Source organism: Setaria viridis, chromosome 5, assembly GCF_005286985.2.
Source record: "Setaria viridis chromosome 5, Setaria_viridis_v4.0, whole genome shotgun sequence".
In the NCBI taxonomy this organism is placed as follows: domain Eukaryota; kingdom Viridiplantae; phylum Streptophyta; class Magnoliopsida; order Poales; family Poaceae; genus Setaria; species Setaria viridis.
This window is the reverse complement of record NC_048267.2, coordinates 42,115,120-42,131,660: the sequence shown is the minus strand read 5'-3', so window position 1 is coordinate 42,131,660 and position 16,541 is coordinate 42,115,120. Positions and strand designations below refer to the sequence as shown.

At 41.8% G+C, this 16,541-nt stretch overlaps 2 protein-coding genes across 3 annotated transcripts; one reads left to right on the top strand and one right to left on the bottom strand.

Moving 5' to 3' along the window:
- Positions 1 to 5,125: 5,125 nt before the first annotated feature.
- Positions 5,126 to 7,845, top strand: LOC117856998 (DNA repair RAD52-like protein 1, mitochondrial). Its single transcript, XM_034739463.2, has 4 exons — positions 5,126 to 5,483; positions 6,308 to 6,345; positions 6,474 to 6,568; positions 7,456 to 7,845. The coding sequence occupies exons 1-4, from the start codon at positions 5,203 to 5,205 to the stop codon at positions 7,597 to 7,599; spliced, it is 558 nt and encodes a 185-aa protein (XP_034595354.1). The 5' UTR covers positions 5,126 to 5,202; the 3' UTR covers positions 7,600 to 7,845.
- Positions 7,846 to 9,002: 1,157 nt separating this feature from the next.
- On the bottom strand, positions 9,003 to 14,130 carry LOC117856997 (uncharacterized). Of its 2 annotated transcripts, none has more exons than XM_034739461.2 (6): positions 13,704 to 14,130; positions 13,410 to 13,542; positions 12,254 to 12,392; positions 11,839 to 11,875; positions 10,089 to 10,362; positions 9,003 to 9,745 (listed from the first exon to the last, which is right to left on the bottom strand). In XM_034739461.2, the coding sequence occupies exons 1-6, from the start codon at positions 13,884 to 13,886 to the stop codon at positions 9,627 to 9,629; spliced, it is 885 nt and encodes a 294-aa protein (XP_034595352.1). In that variant the 5' UTR covers positions 13,887 to 14,130; the 3' UTR covers positions 9,003 to 9,626. The 2 variants fall into 2 exon arrangements, with proteins under 2 accessions (XP_034595352.1, XP_034595353.1); XM_034739462.2 differs by having other exon boundaries at positions 9,003 to 9,765; positions 13,704 to 14,129.
- Between the last annotated feature and the right edge of the window lie 2,411 nt (positions 14,131 to 16,541).

The window sequence follows — 16,541 nt, the reverse complement described above, 5'->3', positions numbered from 1 at the left end:
GTAGATTCAGATGAGTACTCCATCATTGACATGGAGAAAGATGTTTTCAAACACTTTACTTGGGCAAGCAACCAGGAGGTAATTTTTTTATTTGCAGATAAAAAAAGTTCAAACAACTCGCCTTGCTACTGATCAGCTTCTTATCTTGCTGCGGGTTTCAAAAATTGTGTGAAGTTCATCATGACTGTTGATAGATGTTAACATGTTGGTGTTGTTGGGAATGTCACTCAAATGGAGGATCAAAGTCAGGTCATAGATGAGAATAATAACTTACAAGTTCTAGTCAGCAATGAATGTCAAGGTAAAGTTGTTGGTGCAGAATATGAAGGTCAAGAATGAGCAGATGAACCAGAACTTGGGGTTTCAGCAGCTGGTCATGCTAGAGTAGAGGAGGAGGAGGAGGAGGAGCACTATATGGACCATGGTTTTGACCCTGAGGGAGATGATCCCATTGAAGCAGATGAAGAATGGAGATATTTCAAGAAACAACAAAAGGAAAAGAAGAAAGTGGAGAAGAGAGGGAAGGTAAATGAAGGTACAGATGCTGTACCAAGTGATGAAGCCACTATGATGAAAGATGTTGTATATGCTGCACACACTACATATGACATAGACAACCTAAAAATAAAGAAAGGATCCACATTTGCTAATAAAAATGCTTTCGTCTTGATAATCAAGCAATATGCAATTAAAAGGGTGTTCCAGACATTTGTGGAGCATAGTGACACAACAAGGTACAGGGCAAGATGTGTCGATTCAGTTTTTTGAATGGAAAATACATGCAAAGAAACTTCTTGGCTGCCCTACTTTCATACTTTCATGGTATACCATATTTTCATAATGGTTCAGATCTATTGTATACATGTTTTGTCCATATTTCATAATAGTTTAGATCTGTTATATACATGTTTTCTTCTCACTTTCATATCATTGATCATGTGTCTTTCATTTTCAGATTGTCTCCATTTCAAAAGGGCATACATACACGAGCACAAGCCAAGCGAAGGGTAAGGAAGCCACTAAAGGTTAGATCACCGATAGGGCAAAAGAGATACTCAGGTCAAATCCATCCATGAGAGCAAAGAAGATGAAGGATCAACTTGAACAACAATTCCCAATCAAACTACCATATAACAAGGTGTGGGAAGGAAGATAATGTGCACTTGAAGGACTCCATGGCACTTGGGAGGACAGCTTCAAAACATTGTGGAGTTTCAAAGTAGAGTTAGAAGCTACATATCTTGGAAGCATAGTAGAGATTGATTGCAAGAAGAAGAAAGATGGAAAAGTGTCCTTGGAGGCAGGCAATAGATCTTGAGCTGAAAACATGCTCATGGGTCAGTGGCAGATTTTCGGTAAGCCTTGCACACATGCTATATGTTTCATAGGTTCATTGAGAAAGGTGAAACTTGAGGACTATGTGCATGAATACTACTCACTTGAGCATTTCAAGACTACTTATCAGTTTGAGGTAAACCCGATGGTTGACATGACACAATGGCATATGGTTGATCCTGGGTTTGAAATGTTGCCTCCAAAATTAGGAAGGGCTGCAAGTAGATGTAAAGTGAAAAGAATCAATAGTAGAAGTGAGCCAGGGTAAAGGGATCTTACCAACGCAAGAGATGCTTCCAGTTTGGGCATATTGAAAAGGGATGTCGTGAGCCCTCTACTGAACTTGCTGCTGAATTAGCACCATCACTTCGTGCCAAATCTAGGTAAGCTGCATATTTTTGCTAATATGGTTTCTTTTTTCCCACATGCAAAATGACTTGATTACATTGTTGTTCTACAGTAAAAGAAAGGGAGGAGGTGGTACTTCAAAAATGCAAGAATGCTTTCAAAAAGTCTAAGAAGAATGGTACATGAACAACCTCTACTTTTTCTAAGCCCCCTACTCTTGCTGTTGAATTACCCAAATCTAGGTAAGTTGAACCTCAAGCTACATGTTTTTCTAATTTGGTTTCTTTTTTCCACATGCAAAATGACTTGATTACATTGCTATTATGTAGTAAACGAAAGGGAGGAGGTGGTACTTCAAAATGCAAGAATGCTTCTAAAAGTCCAAGAAGAATGGTACAGGAATAACCTCTACCTTTTCAAGTCACTCAAGAACCTATTACAGCTACAGCTAGCCCCTCTGCTTCCTTAGCCATCTAAGCACCAGTTAGTTCAGGACCAACATAAAAAAGAATGGTAGCACAACTAGATATATCACCAAGAGGTATTTCTAGGAGGGTCATCAGGCTAGTGTGATCCTGAATCATTTTATTGAACTGTTGCTGTATGAAAAAGTCATGTACTGAACATATTTTGAGCATATGTTGTTCTGCATATGTTGGATCATAGCAATATGGTTCCTGTAGTGAACCTAAGTTGGATCCTGCATGTGTACTGAACCTAAGTTGGCTCCTGTATGTGTTGGAGCATTGCGCTATGTTGGTTGTAGGATGTGTTTCATTAGTCACTATAGGATATATTTTATTAGTCACTATGTTGCTTGCAAGATGTGTTAATCAATATTAGTCCATGTGTTGAACCTGAATAATATTTTTCATATGTTTGTCAATATTTAGTGCATGTGGTGACTTGTATAGTAAGCTGGCCCTGGGCTTGTTTCTTACATTTCTAGTCGTCAGGTACCGGTTTGGGGGTATTTTTTTTCCAAGTTAACAGAGCTGACACTGAAATCTAACAGATTGGTATTTTTAGTTGAGCACTGCACCTTTAAGTGGTATTTTACGAGGCCAATATCTTTCAGTGGTATGTTACGGAAGTCGCGATCTTTCAATGCTACAGAACAATTTTCCCTTAAATGAAAATCTGGCCGTGGTGGAGTGTTGGAAATTTGGTGGGCTTCAGCTAAAGAGGGAAATGTTTAGAAGATGCGCCAGCAAAACTGTTGTCATCACACGGGCACAAGGCAAAAGGTACAATAACTATCGAATTTAAAGCCTCCATTTGAACAAATTCTCTAATTTTAAAATTAAAGTATTATAAAATAGTGTGTATCCATATGCATAATAAAATTTTAGAAAAACAATTTAAAATGAAATAACTATATTCGAATTTTTAAAATTAAGATTTTAAGCCTCGGCTGCTTAGGGGAGATGATATCTATTCTAGCTTTCCAATTAATACTACCTCTCTTTTGGAATATCTCGCTCTTTTGATTGAGAAAAAACTAATTTATTCCAATTAAGGGGGTGTTTGGCAACACTCCACTCTTGAAAAAACTTCATTCCACCAACTCCAGGAAAACGTGGAATATGTGTTTAGCTGATTGCAGTGCTGCAGCTCCACAAACATGGAAACTTGTTGTGAATAGTCTATTTTATCCTTTGTGAATGGGTCCACGTGTTAGTCTCTCCTCTCTTCTCCCCTCCTCTCGATCCCTCTCTCTTTTCAGATCCTGAGCTCCATACCATGGGCAACGCCTTATCCCCGCCGCCGTCGTCCTCTCTAGATCTGCTGCAGCCTCGGTGCCTTGTGGCCAGCTAACAGCAGCCAGCCGCGAGGAGCACAATCACTCAGCGTAGCCGCCAAAACCAACACAATCACTCGGGGCGTAGCCGTCCGTACAGCCTCAACAGCATGAGGAGCCTCAACAGCACGAGGGGAGGGAGGAGCTCAAGGGATCGGCGGTCTGTTGTGCGCCAATGGCGATGCCGAGGGCGCCGGGCGTGGGGTCGCTCCGGGTTCTCAGCTGCTTCAGGAAGCTGGAGTCGGGCCCTCACACCCCGTTGTTCGAGCTCGACGAGCATGACATCGTGTGGGCGTCCAGCTAAGGCGGGTGGGCCGTCCCGCCGGTGCCTCGACGTGCAGCCGCCGCCGCCGCCCCGCGCGAGGCGTCGCGCGCACACGGTGCCGCAGAGCTTCAGGATATCGTCCCTCTGTGTGGCCATTCCCATGAGGGCGGTGACGCCGGGAGCAGGCGCTGCCGCGCCGAGGCAGTGGTCGCCGGTGAGGGTGCCGGTGTGGTCGGGGAAGGTGGGGGAGGTGCGCCGCACGGAGGACGGCGGGGCGGCGACAGGAAGGCTGCGGACGAGTCGGACGAGGAGGAGGGGGAAAACGGAGACAATGAGCGGTAAGGAAAAATTAACAAGTGGTAAAGGTGAGTAAATAACCCTCAACTCCACGAGGAAGTCTGAAACTGATATTTTTTTAGCACCCCCTGATGTACTCCAGGAAAAATGTGGAACTGACTCCTAGCTCCACGTTTTTTCTGGAGCTGGACGTGTTTGGCAGGGAATTTTGTGGAGTTGGTAAAATAGAGCTATTTTTTCTGGAGTGGAGTGTTGCCAAACACCTTCTAAAACCTCTTGCTTCATAAAAAATTGAATGCCATTTTTATTTCAAATGCACAAACTGGATCATATTATTAGGTGATTTAGGTCCTGTTTGATTCTAAGGGCTAAACTTTAGTCCCTATCACGTTGGATATTTGATACTAATTAGGAGTATTAAATATAAGCTAATTATATAACTGATTGCATAGATGGAGGCTAATTCGCGAGACGAATCTATTAAGTTTAATTAGTCCATGATTTGATAATGTGGTGCTACAGTAACCATTTTGCTAATGATAGATTAATTAGGTTTAATAGATTCGTCTCGTGAATTAGCCCAGACTTCTGCAATTAGTTTTATAATTAACTCATATTTAATCCTCCTGATCGTGATCAGGATCAACGTGACAGGAGCTAAACTCCAAACACGCCCTTAGGGCAAGTACATTGCTACACGTCAGCGGTCTTATAGGTCGTCTCATGTAGTGCCATGTAGGATTTTTGATGATGTGGAGGAGGGAGAGCGAGGAGAGAGAAAGAGGCCGTTGCTTCACGAAACAACCACCTCATGAGCTAAATTGTAGGACTACGAGATAACTTAACATTCATTGCATGAGTTATTATTGCCATGCAACTCATAATATTTTATTTTTCTTATGCACAAATTAAGGAATTACATACCAATACCAGACAACTTATAGGATAACGTAAAATCTATTGTACGTGTTGCCTGTTGAATCGTCTCAAAATTACATGTTAATGTATGAGATCACCTATTTGACGACACCCATGTACTTGGCATAGGTGGATGTGCGAACGCGCCTCTCGAATACCTCGCCTCCTTCCATTCGCAAAACCCAACCAAACCCCTCCCCTCGCATTCCCCGAGGCTCCCTCGTCCCTCCGCCCCGCCATGGCTCCCGGTGCACTAGCCCGCCACCTCCTCCGCCGCGCGCCCACCCCTCGCCTCGCGCGCCCCTTCGCCGCGAAGGCCCGCGCGTCCCGGCGGCCGCAGGAACCGGAGCTCCCGTCGGAGGAGGAGAACGACTTCGCCGGCGGCGAGGTTGCCGCCCCCACCGAGGGCATCAGCAAGCCGCTCGCCGAGGTCCTCAAGGAGCTCGGGAAGAGGGTTCCCGACTCCCTCGTGAAGACCCGCGTCGAGGATAACGGCTTCGCTATCAAGTACATCCCATGGTAAGCCTACCCGCTCGATCGGTAGCGATTACCCATCGAACCTTTGCTTCTATCGTGCAATGCTCCGATCGATTAGTCCAGTGCAGGTTATGTTTGAGTAAGACATTACTGAGTTCATGAGTAGGTGTCCTGGTTTCGCTAATTGAAATCGGGATATTTCCCTTTTTCTTAACAACAAATGAGTTGATGGGTAGGTTCTTCGAATCATTTTTTCCCCAGAACAATCTACTGTAAAATAAACGTGTTATAAATGAGTAGTTCTCTGAAGTCAGATAACATCTAGTAAGAGCTACTTGATTGTTGGGTCATGCCTTCAGTACTGTTCTCAAAGTTGCAGTTGGCGATCCGCTAACAGAGGATTGATCAACTTGATGGCTGATGAATTATTAGCTTGGACGAAAGTTACCACACTTCTATAGAATAACTTAATCCATGCCCTTTCTAAGCTGAAGAGGTTGCTCCTGCAGAACAATTCTAAGATTACTTTCATGAACTGAGCACTTGTAATAACCATAAAACAGACCGAATCTCGAATCAGAACTCTTAGGAGAATTTCACATTTCACATATTTGGCCTTTTTAGCTCTCGAATCTTGACAACCTGAAGGCCCTTCTTTGCAATCCAAGAGCCATACTTTCTTTATGGTTTACAGTTAATAGCTGTTTTAATTTTTATACCATGGACATCGTATAGAGGAAAAAAAGGCTGGATTCAATAAGCTATATACGCATTATCCCGACTCATTTCCTTTTTTTCTTTTCTTTTCTTTTTTATATATAAGGTGACATGGTAGCATAGGATCTCACTTCTGATGCCTCTTGCAGGCACATTGTGAACAAAATTCTCAACATACATGCTCCTGGTAAGCTTGTGTTCATCGTTAAATCAGATATTTGTTTGCCCTCTTGTTGACAGCATAAGTTCGAAGAGGTTGAACTGTTGAGGAGTTACATTTCTTTTTCTACTTAAACCCTTTTGCATCCATTACAGAGTGGTCTGGTGAGGTCCGCAGCATTGTTTATTCATCTGATGGGAAATCTGTATCTGTTGTCTACCGTGTGACTCTTCATGGGATTGATGCGGAGGTACCTCCTCTTCCAGAAAATGTTTTTATATATTCATGACTGATCTCTATAACTAAAGGTTATTCTGAAACCTGAGAAATTGGCTGGGCTTGTGGCTTACATTTGGATATTGGTGATCAATGGATAAATCTGCTTCCATTCGTCTTTGACAATCTACTGGTTAACTGTGATCATTGAATATTGATGTTCACCAGTTGTCTTAGATTTGCCAGTTCCCAGCTGTTATTTTGAGCCTTTCTTTTCTGTATGTCTACTGATCCTCTTCTGTTGACACTTAATTTGTTCTGATGATTCGTGGATCATAATTCATGAAGGTTTGATTATGCAAGTTTTGTGCTGCATAGTCATGTTTTTGTTATTGGATCCTTTTAGTTTCATCTCTGTTTGGAGATTTTTGGTTTCTGAACAAAATGGCTTTTTTGTTGCCTGCCAATTATTATGGCACTTTTGCTAATTGGCCATGCCTGTTTGTCTATGCCAATGTTTGTTCTGTTTTTGTTAGTACTGAAAGATGCAAAGGGAGGTCCCATATTATTTGAAAAAAATGGATCCATTTTGGATGATACAGTCTTCTAATTCTAGCACATAATTAAAACATAAGCAAACAGAGTCAAGATGCTGGACAAACATTAATAAATATGTAAGATTTTATACTTTCGTTTGACAACGTGAGGATCCTCAGTATTCCATCGTTAATGTCAATTCATCTCAGTGTTATTGTATGGCATTTGCTGATAATGGTGAACTGTTAACTTGTTGACAGCGGTTTCTCTGTGTTATGCTGTTGTAACTGCAAGTAGTTTTGTTTAATATATAATATATGGCTAGAACTAACATAAAGAATATCTTGACACTGTTGCCTGCTCTCTCTCTTTTTTTCCAATCAGATCTACAGAGAGGCCACTGGAACTGCTTCTGTCGATGATACAGGCTATGGAGATCCCGTGCAGAAGGCAGAAGCTATGGCTTTTCGTCGTGCTTGTGCACGTCTTGGTCTTGGACTTCATCTCTACCATGAAGATATGTCATAGATGACTAATGTTACTATGTTAGTGTTCGCCATATGAGCTTTTGCATACTTCCAGTTCGTGGTATGTGGACCATTGTCGTTTAATGGGCTATCCATTTGCACTAGACATGCTTCTCTTTCTTATAAGGGATGTGAACACATAAATGTTTGAAGCTTAGGTTGTCATGTAGGTGAGACTATATGTAAGCTACCAATGCAACTAATGGTCTGAACTGTTTGCCTACGACGGCTTGTTCTATCATCTAAATCCCTGAGCCCATGTTCATGAAAGCTGGATAGCTCTTTTTTTTTTCAATATTCTTAATTGGATATTCCATATGCATCAGTGCAAGTAGGTAGCACCTTGGATGAAATGTTTTGCATGTTAGTCATTGCTCCATCCAATACTAACGTGTTTTCAACTTCAAGATTACTAGGTAATTCTTTCCACTTATGCTAACTTACCAATTCCTTCACATGATTATTAGGTCAGATGCTGTACTGCTTATGATTTTTGCTTAATCTTGTATTGAAGCTGTTGATCACTATCCCTTCCAAAAAGAAACGAGGGCACAATTTTTTCATAGTACCACACTGATGATGCCATATTTCAGTATTAGGATGTCCAACAAGTGAAGGGTCCCATGTCTCACTGAGACATCGATGGATAGCATACTAACACAGTAGCACACTACTGGGTGGGGCCGTGGGGTGGTCAACTCAAGGTTCTTAGCCTTCCTAGTGTTCATACCTATTATACAAAGTTAATGCTTCTAAAGGCATACTTTCACAGATGTAATTTTACATTCAACCGGAACACATGCAATTGAAAGACTGGTGACTAAGAAATGTGCACCATAGTGGTATTTTACACAACATTATATGGTACTGCAATGGTTGGAAATAATTGTACCAACTACTGAATTGAAATGGACAAGATATTAAGTACATATGAAGGGTGAAATAACAAATAGTTCTTCATGTCCTACAAGTAGCATAGTGCTACTTTATTATTACAACCACCATGCTTGAGAATAGTAGATTAACAGCAAGGTCTCTGCACTGCGAAGAGACAGAGAGAAGGGGAAGGGAGGGGAGGGGAGGCGGGGGGGGGGGGGGGGGGGGGCAGGAGGAGACCTGGACCTAACCATGGTAGTAACACCAAGAAGTGACATCTACATGAGTGGGTGACCCAAGACAATAAAAATTTATCTATGGGCCATTGTGTTAATGAGTCACACAGCAGTGCTTGACTACTCCAAAGCCTTCTTTGGAGTACCCAATACTGTGTTTGGAATGACGGGAGGTAGTGCCAAGTGCTAAAAACAAACATTAGCACTACTCTGAACCTGTCTCTGATTAGGGGCACAGGCTCTCCTTAGAGCCTTGACCACCTAGATGCAAGCTATCAACTGAAAGATCATATGAAATGTTAGTTGGTGCATCTAATCATTTGCATAGAAAAGTGGACGGTTGGTTACACAAGAAGTAGTAGCTGGTCATATGTCAAATTCATTTGCTCTAGGTAACACCAAGACTAAAGATTAGAGACACTAAATGGTTCATGCTTCACCCAGAAGCACCATGCCTAAGCTAGATACGGTTGGGATTCTACTGATTATACGTGGGAGTGGCATGCTAGTTCAATCAGTTGTTTAGCTGTCATTGTTGTCCAATTTGACTAGCATCATCATGAATTAACCCTCCCTGGGTCATGCTTGACTGTTAGAGTTTCTTTAGCTACAGCCTTGTCTTGCTAGGGCTGAAACTAACTTTTCCCGGATGAAGTCCTTCCTTGGACTGTTGTTAAAATGGTTGGGGTTTATGCTTGTCTGTTAGTACACCCCATCCTTGGGGCATGAAGCTTTGAGCCCATCCTGGGGCTAAAGCTAATTTCCAATCACCACATAACTATGTGGGATACGGAGGTGAGCACTTTGACTGATGAACAGGATCTACAATAGTGCCTTTTGGTGTTAGAGATGGACACATGGACTCAACATGTTGGAAACGAGAACAAGACAGCAACAGTGGGAAGGGAGACCATGGTTAGGCCAAGGGTTGCTCTGGAGCAGCGGACACCGCAAAGTGTGAGGGAATCAGCCGGTAAGGATGAGCAGCCTGAGTTGGAGTTGGCAGTGTTGGAGCTGTGAGTGCCATAGTCATGCCTGTTTAATGGGGACACACACTGTCAAGATATTAGTACAACTGAACAGAAAGAAATTGTTCAAGTAATCTTGAGAACATGGTGAGTGAGTTTCTTAGCAAACTAATGCATGCATACTGATGAAGTTATTATCATACTTTCTACTGTTTTAAATGCATGCACACTGGTTTACATTCATGTACTGTAACCTGACAGATTGACAAATCAATGCTGGTAGACTATTATAACAATGTGTGGAATTTGCATTGAGCGCTACATTAAGCTAGGATGACAAATGCACCGGTGGGTTCAACTTTTGAGTCTTATAATGTTTCTAAGTGGATATCAAGAATAGCTAGAAATACCTGCTTGGGCTTGAGGGCTCGCTGCTAGTGACAATGGTCCTCCAAACTGCTGAGCAAAGCCTGTTACAGCTGCAGCTGTAGAGGATACAGTAGAGAAGTGGAACATCTGTGGGTATTGCAAGTTGTAGCCTTGTCCAGATGTATAGTTGGTTGTAGTGTTTCCTGACTGCCCAAACTGGAAATATGGATAAAAGGGACTTGTTCCAGTCACCATGCCAGCTGCTGCTCCTCCATAAAATGGGTACTGGGCTCCTCCATAGATATTGTAGAAGTTCTATTTAACAGACAAGAGAAACAAATTAAGTCTTTATGCTCATGATCATAGATTCTGTTGTCTACCACTCTTTCCATATGTAAGTATATGATGTTATATAAAGCTTAATATTGTTCGATGCTCGCTACAGTAGTCAAACCCATTTCCCCAATTTAAGATATGCTTTGTTACAGTACTCCCGATCTGGCTCTGCTTGTTATAGTTTATTTGCTTAACAATGGGTCTGCTGACAAGAGGTGGACAAACTAGGGCCCCGGTCCATGTGCGGTTGGGTAAGATAGAAAGTTGCTAGGACCAGAAACCACTATGTTTTCAGCACTGGATTGGTTCATATAGAGGGTACATGTTTCCAGTGGACATGGCAATATTAGAAATTGGGCCCTTCACCATCCAGAATGATTGTTCTGAGGAAGATTGGAAAGCAATTGGTGGCTATCTACAAACAAATATTTGACTCTTCTCTCTACATGATAATATGTCTTTCCTCTCAGGTCTCAAACCTGAAGAAAGGAAATGTTTTTGAAAAGATAGCTCAGATGTTGGCAATGCATATTATTGTCCATATGCTGGACAGGTAGGCAGAAGGTGAATCTTTTTCTAGGAGCAGCCAGGCAGTTAGCTCACGCTTTCCAAGATTACGTTAAATTGAAAAGAAAACTAACTGGGAATCTGTAACAGTGCGCTCCAATATATATGCCTTTTTTTTACATATCTCTTGTGGAAAAGGGTAAACAAAACCTTCGTCGGCAGCAAAAGGAAAATGGCGGTGCTTTAGATTTTCCACTAGCAAACATGATTTTGCAGATGATATGGCTGTATTCTTTGCATCTTCATGTTAGATTTGTTGGTGATAGAAAGTTACTGAAACATTTTTTTTATCATGCTCAAGCAAAAAGTGGCACATTGACTATTAATTCTGTGCTTTCTAATATAAACAGAAAATATAACGGCATTTGAGCGAAAAATCTGCCATTTCATATTTTTCTTTGATTGGCTGTACACACTACTGCAGTTATGTTTTAAGAAAAATGCATGCTAACAGCTAACTGACATTATCTTTAGGTTGTGCGGGACTTGTTTCCAGCATAAATATAATGAAGAAATCATTCATTAAACACAGAAGCTGAATACCGATCCTCAAGTTTTAGTTTGAAAGGTCGCAGAAGACAAAATGATTGGCAGTTCAGAAAAAAGGAATGGTAATTTGCATGCTCTATACATTTATTTTCCTGGCCTGGTACTTTGTGTCATATAATTGTTATATCCAGAAAATGCATACACTGTGATTTTCGGTGCATGGTTTATCCTATCATATTTTTGATGAAAAATGCATGATGCAAAATACTTTTGGTGCACTTACTGTGGCTTGCACGCAACTCCACAAATTAGTAAGTGAAATAAATAAAAATAGCCATTTTATTGTACTTGCTGGTGAACTAAATAGAGCTTTTATTAGCAATGTAATTAGGTACTTACTGTTGGATAACTGTAATCTGGAGTATAGGGAGAGTACCTGCAGAGGGAAGGATAGCAGGGTATGTCAGTTCTGTTCTTACAAATTAATAATGCAAGTTTGTCCAGTAGGCTACTGCTTGATTTCTCTCTCTCTCTCTCTCTGAGTGTGTGTGTGTGTGGGGGGGGGGGGGGGGGGGGGGGGGAGTTCTCTCTCTGTGTGTGGAGAGAGAGAGAGAGAGAGAGAGAGCTTGTGACTGGGCTGCTATCATGTGTCACTAGAGCACGCATGGCCACTTTATGGTTGTGTGTGAGAGAGAGGCCGAGGGTAAGAGGCATGCAAGCTAAAGCTTACATGCGGACATGTCCATTCACCCTTGACCAAGGACCAAGATGGCATGTCATGCATGCATGTGATTCGCCCTCTGTTATTACTTACCCATAGACATGGTAGGGGAGGCCTTGTGGGATGGCATAATGAGGGAAGGTGGCATGAGAAGGAAAAGCTGCTCCCAGTCCACCTTGGATCCCTGCCTGCTGGCTGAAGGATTTCATCACCCTAAAGCTCCTAGTCCCTCCTGTAGCAACATCATTAGCAAAAAACAAAGCAAGTTTATACACATTGCTTGCTAATATTATCAGGAAAAGATACTAATTAAAAATCAGTCATTGACATGTTTCGGTGCAACAAGGGTAAAATTATTCTGACATTGATACCATTCTTCAGTCGATCAGTTGCAAGCAAGACGACACAATAGAAGTAAAAGATTCTTGTTTCTGTCCCTTATTATATATGATTATGTTTTCATCAGCAAGATTTACAATCCACACTGTCGAATAGTATGCTACTCCCCCGTTCCAAATTGTCGGTCGTTTTGGCTTTTCCAAGTTCATATATATTATTATGCATTTAGACGGACACTATATCTAGATGCATAATAATATCTATGAATCTAGAAAAGCTAAAACGACCTACAATTTGGATACAATTTGGAACGGAGGGAGTATATTATCACTTAGCTCGAGGATAACTATAACATCTTTGTACTATTGATGTTCCTTCAGCTCTACTTTTTCCAGGAGTAATGCCAAAGCAGCATATCCTTTTGTCTCTATATATAATTTTTCTAACTGAAAACATTGAACTTGAACCGTTTTAAGGAAAGCCTACTGTTTTAGGACAATAAAGTAGCACTAAGTTAAAGTTAGACATTTAAGCAATTTATTCTCTACTGGATGCCAACTCAATACCGTCATTTAGCGCTGGAGGGTTATCAAAGTTAGGCAATCTTGTTGTCTTGCTCTTTAAGCTCTTTGCTTATTCTAATTTCTAATGGCATGAAGTAACCTTTAGTGCATAAAATCATGTCGCTAGTTTGTGATCATGCATGGAAGTGCATATAAAGTTTCTAGTAACATATAAGATATGGTGCATATCTGTAACGATAATGAGTTCTCTTTTTCAAGAAATTTTAGTTGGTGTGCTCTATTCAGCTACAGAGAACGTGTCATAAAAGGCTTTCAATTAAGCAAGCTAGCTAAGTATTCTTCTATGTTTCTTTGTACAGCCAGTGAAATAATGGTAAATATCTAACCATGCTGAGGCGTTGGAGGCCTAGATCTTTGAACCCCAAGGGAAGCCAGATTACAGTTAGCCCTCCTCCCGTCAATCACTGGCGCGGGATCAACACAAGCTCTCATCGCCGCATCCGGGTCCCGGAAGGTAACCTACAATGTGAATTTTGTGGTGCATGATTAACTGAAATTAAGCAAACACCATATTGCATCAGAAAAGAAAGAAAAAGGACAAATGGATAGGGGACCGAAATGTTTACAAAGTCTACTGAAATTAAATGCATATAAAAGTGATGAACTGTGTAAGATCATACAAATCCGTAGCCTTTGGATCTGCCAGTATTCTTGTCTGTGATGACAACGGCCTCCAGGATCTCCCCAAACTGCTCGAAGTACTTCCTCATGGTCTCCTTCTGGGTTTCCCATGCGAGTCCACCAACGAAAACCTTGGTGTAGGTTGTGTCTCCAAACTGCCCCATCACACTCGGTGGACTCATGATACTTCCAACTTAGAACCAACAAATCTATCTCCAGCGAGAAGCAGCAAGGTCAGCAACTTAGGATCTGAATGGCTAGGCTAGTTCTTGTTAGAGGAAGGGAAGAGGAGAGGGGAGAGGAGAGGGAAGGAGGGAGGAAAGCTAAAGGTTAGAGGAAAAGGGGGTAGAGGGGAGAGAGAGAGAGAGAGGAGGGAAGGGAGGGTACAGAAACAGCAATATATACTAGTGCTTGCTATAATGCACCAGCCATGTCCTTTTGGTCCAAGCCACGCTCATATAAAAATACCACGCACCGGGTGACACACCCACCCCGCCAATAGTAGCTAAAAATGACCCTACTACCCCTATCTGAGTGAACAGTAGTTACAGGGTGGTGTTAGGCTGTCCTTGTCTGGAGAGTGGCAGAAACGGAACGGAGGATGGGGATGATTCCAACGGGGTTAGGGAGCTTAGGAGGATTTGTCTTTCTGAACTTATCTGAATCTTAACATGCGCTATTCTTTTGATAGTTGGATTTGATTGGTCATTAGATCTTTGCTAATTGATTTGCATGGAACCTTTTATAACATGTGAAAATACAATTAATGAGCCATTAACATGGTACTTATTTTTATTGCTTTTCTAGCAGAATGTAGTAGTAGGTGATGAGCACATACACAACAGGTGACCCATGCCTGAGTATGTGAAGTTGGCTATTGCAAGTTGCAACATAACCTTGGGGGTTCCTCCTTCGTTATCAACCAAAAGTTCTTAACCACATGGATATTTTCTAGTTTAATTTCCGCGGAAGGTGGTTGTCTGGTTGACAAGCTTGTGCTGTGGAAATATATATAAATATTCTAGAGCACTATATACTGCCAGTAGACCGTATCTCTAGGGAGACATACTAAAACTGCAGGGGTGCAAAAGTTTGCCTATCAGTTGATTAAATTCCCCCGTATTCCCATGCTTCCTACCAGCTGCTTAACCTAGAAAATACCATGGCCCATAAATTGTGAAACTATTAAAAAGAACAGTAGAGGCTAGAGCAATGATCTGATGTTATTGTGAGCACTCGTGATCCTAGCCACTTGGAGTTAGAGCAACAAACTGTGGTGGAGGCTGGAGACTTTTGCATAGTACATCATCAAGCACGCACAAAGGCATTCTCCACGAGTGAAGATATTTGGTGATGTGCATTGCCTGGCAAACTGAAGGAAATGCATGATGTGCCATCAGGTCCGATCTGGAGATGGACGGCTGGAGATGCCTACCCTGTTGGTGTGGTCGGGAGGAAATCATTTGTTCCGTTCCGTTCCGTGGCTCGATTGGGACGCGGCGCCAAAGCTTGTGCCTCTTTCTAGCTCCTAACTCTAGATGTATCGTGGTTTTTAAGCCATCTCTGATAACAACAGCCTCGTCCATCGCTTGGTCATCTCCAAGACAGCAACAATACGATCTTTGACGCCCCGTGTGTACGTACCTATCCATGCATCACATTGCTGCCGACTAATAGTTGTCCCTTTCGTTTCCTGAAGAATGTAGGGGAATATACCAAAAGAATTTATGCTAAGGTATATGGCACAAGAATGTTAATTGATTCACTAACACAGAGAAAATATAGCCATGGGTGATTATCCATAAAATCGCTATTTTCCATATTGTTATTAATACTTCAATGGATTCTCATCTTAATTGGGGGGGCAAAGAAGTTAAATTCACAAAAATTTTAGTCTTGTTGGAGTCGATTAGAGAAAAATCCTAAATCAAGTAGGATGGGGTGTCCTTGTCTAATCTGGACAGAGTTTTCATATGATAGTATCAATGTGTGCGGGCTACTATGGCCTAGCTTTTAGCGGGCGGGAGAGGTGCTTCAATATGGGACAAAGTACCAATATTGCTAACGTGTGCCCTTAATTCATCCAGAAATTCAGTGAATTCTTAATTTCACTGGACAAGCGTTCTGGCAGTCTCGTGATTTTCTCCTGAAATGTGGTCCCAATCCATTTCATGTAGGCCAGGATTCCCTCACCGAAGTTATCCTTCCTATATCCTCCCTTGAAGGCATGAACTGTAGTAATTGGTGTAAAAGTAGGAAGTATAGGAGTATTTCCTATGAAGAAGAAAACTCTGAGTATTGTTTTCTTACGTCTGTTGTTCCTCTACCCCCGTTCGGTTGACGGTTGCTCTTGCTCTGATCATTTGGCTACCAACTTCATCGCAAGGGGAATCTTTCTTTACAATCTGTTGGAGTATTTCCTCTCTGAACAAGGGAGGAATCAAAGTCTGGTCCAGTATCGTCTGACGTATCTGTGTCCTAGATTTACTCCCCCAGTGTCAGTCTGGCTGTGTCTGTTGACTGGTTGACTGACTTGGAACAAGGGTGCCAAGGTAATTTTGCATGTTAGGGGACAGTCTCTTGCTCCCTAATTACACCTAAATTAATGTGTTCAATGTAGCTATGAACCCTGTAGGGCAACCCGTCGCACGCTCGTTCCCCTTGCCTCTTCAGTTTGGACCTTAATTTTGATCTTTCGAAATCCGATTATCTGAACCATTTTTTTATGAGCAGAAATCTGAAAACATGATAGTTCCCCTTTTTTGTGGGTTTTAATATCTGCCTTCGTGGCATCCACGTAAGAAATTAAGTTCTAGTTTTCTGTGATCTACTCTTGT

Excerpts from the sequence above, each read along its gene's own strand:
- LOC117856998 (XM_034739463.2), top strand. The coding sequence starts at position 5,203 with ATGGCTCCCGGTGCACTAGCCCGCCACCTCCTCCGCCGCGCGCCCACC. Across the intron at positions 5,484-6,307 it reads GCTATCAAGTACATCCCATG|GCACATTGTGAACAAAATTC; the intron begins GTAAGCCTACCC and ends TGCCTCTTGCAG. Across the intron at positions 6,346-6,473 it reads TCTCAACATACATGCTCCTG|AGTGGTCTGGTGAGGTCCGC; the intron begins GTAAGCTTGTGT and ends CATCCATTACAG.
- LOC117856997 (XM_034739461.2), bottom strand. The coding sequence starts at position 13,886 with ATGAGTCCACCGAGTGTGATGGGGCAGTTTGGAGACACAACCTACACC. Across the intron at positions 11,876-12,253 it reads CTCCCCTACCATGTCTATGG|GTACTCTCCCTATACTCCAG; the intron begins GTAAGTAATAAC and ends TTCCCTCTGCAG. Across the intron at positions 9,746-10,088 it reads GAGCCCTCAAGCCCAAGCAG|GCATGACTATGGCACTCACA; the intron begins GTATTTCTAGCT and ends CCCATTAAACAG.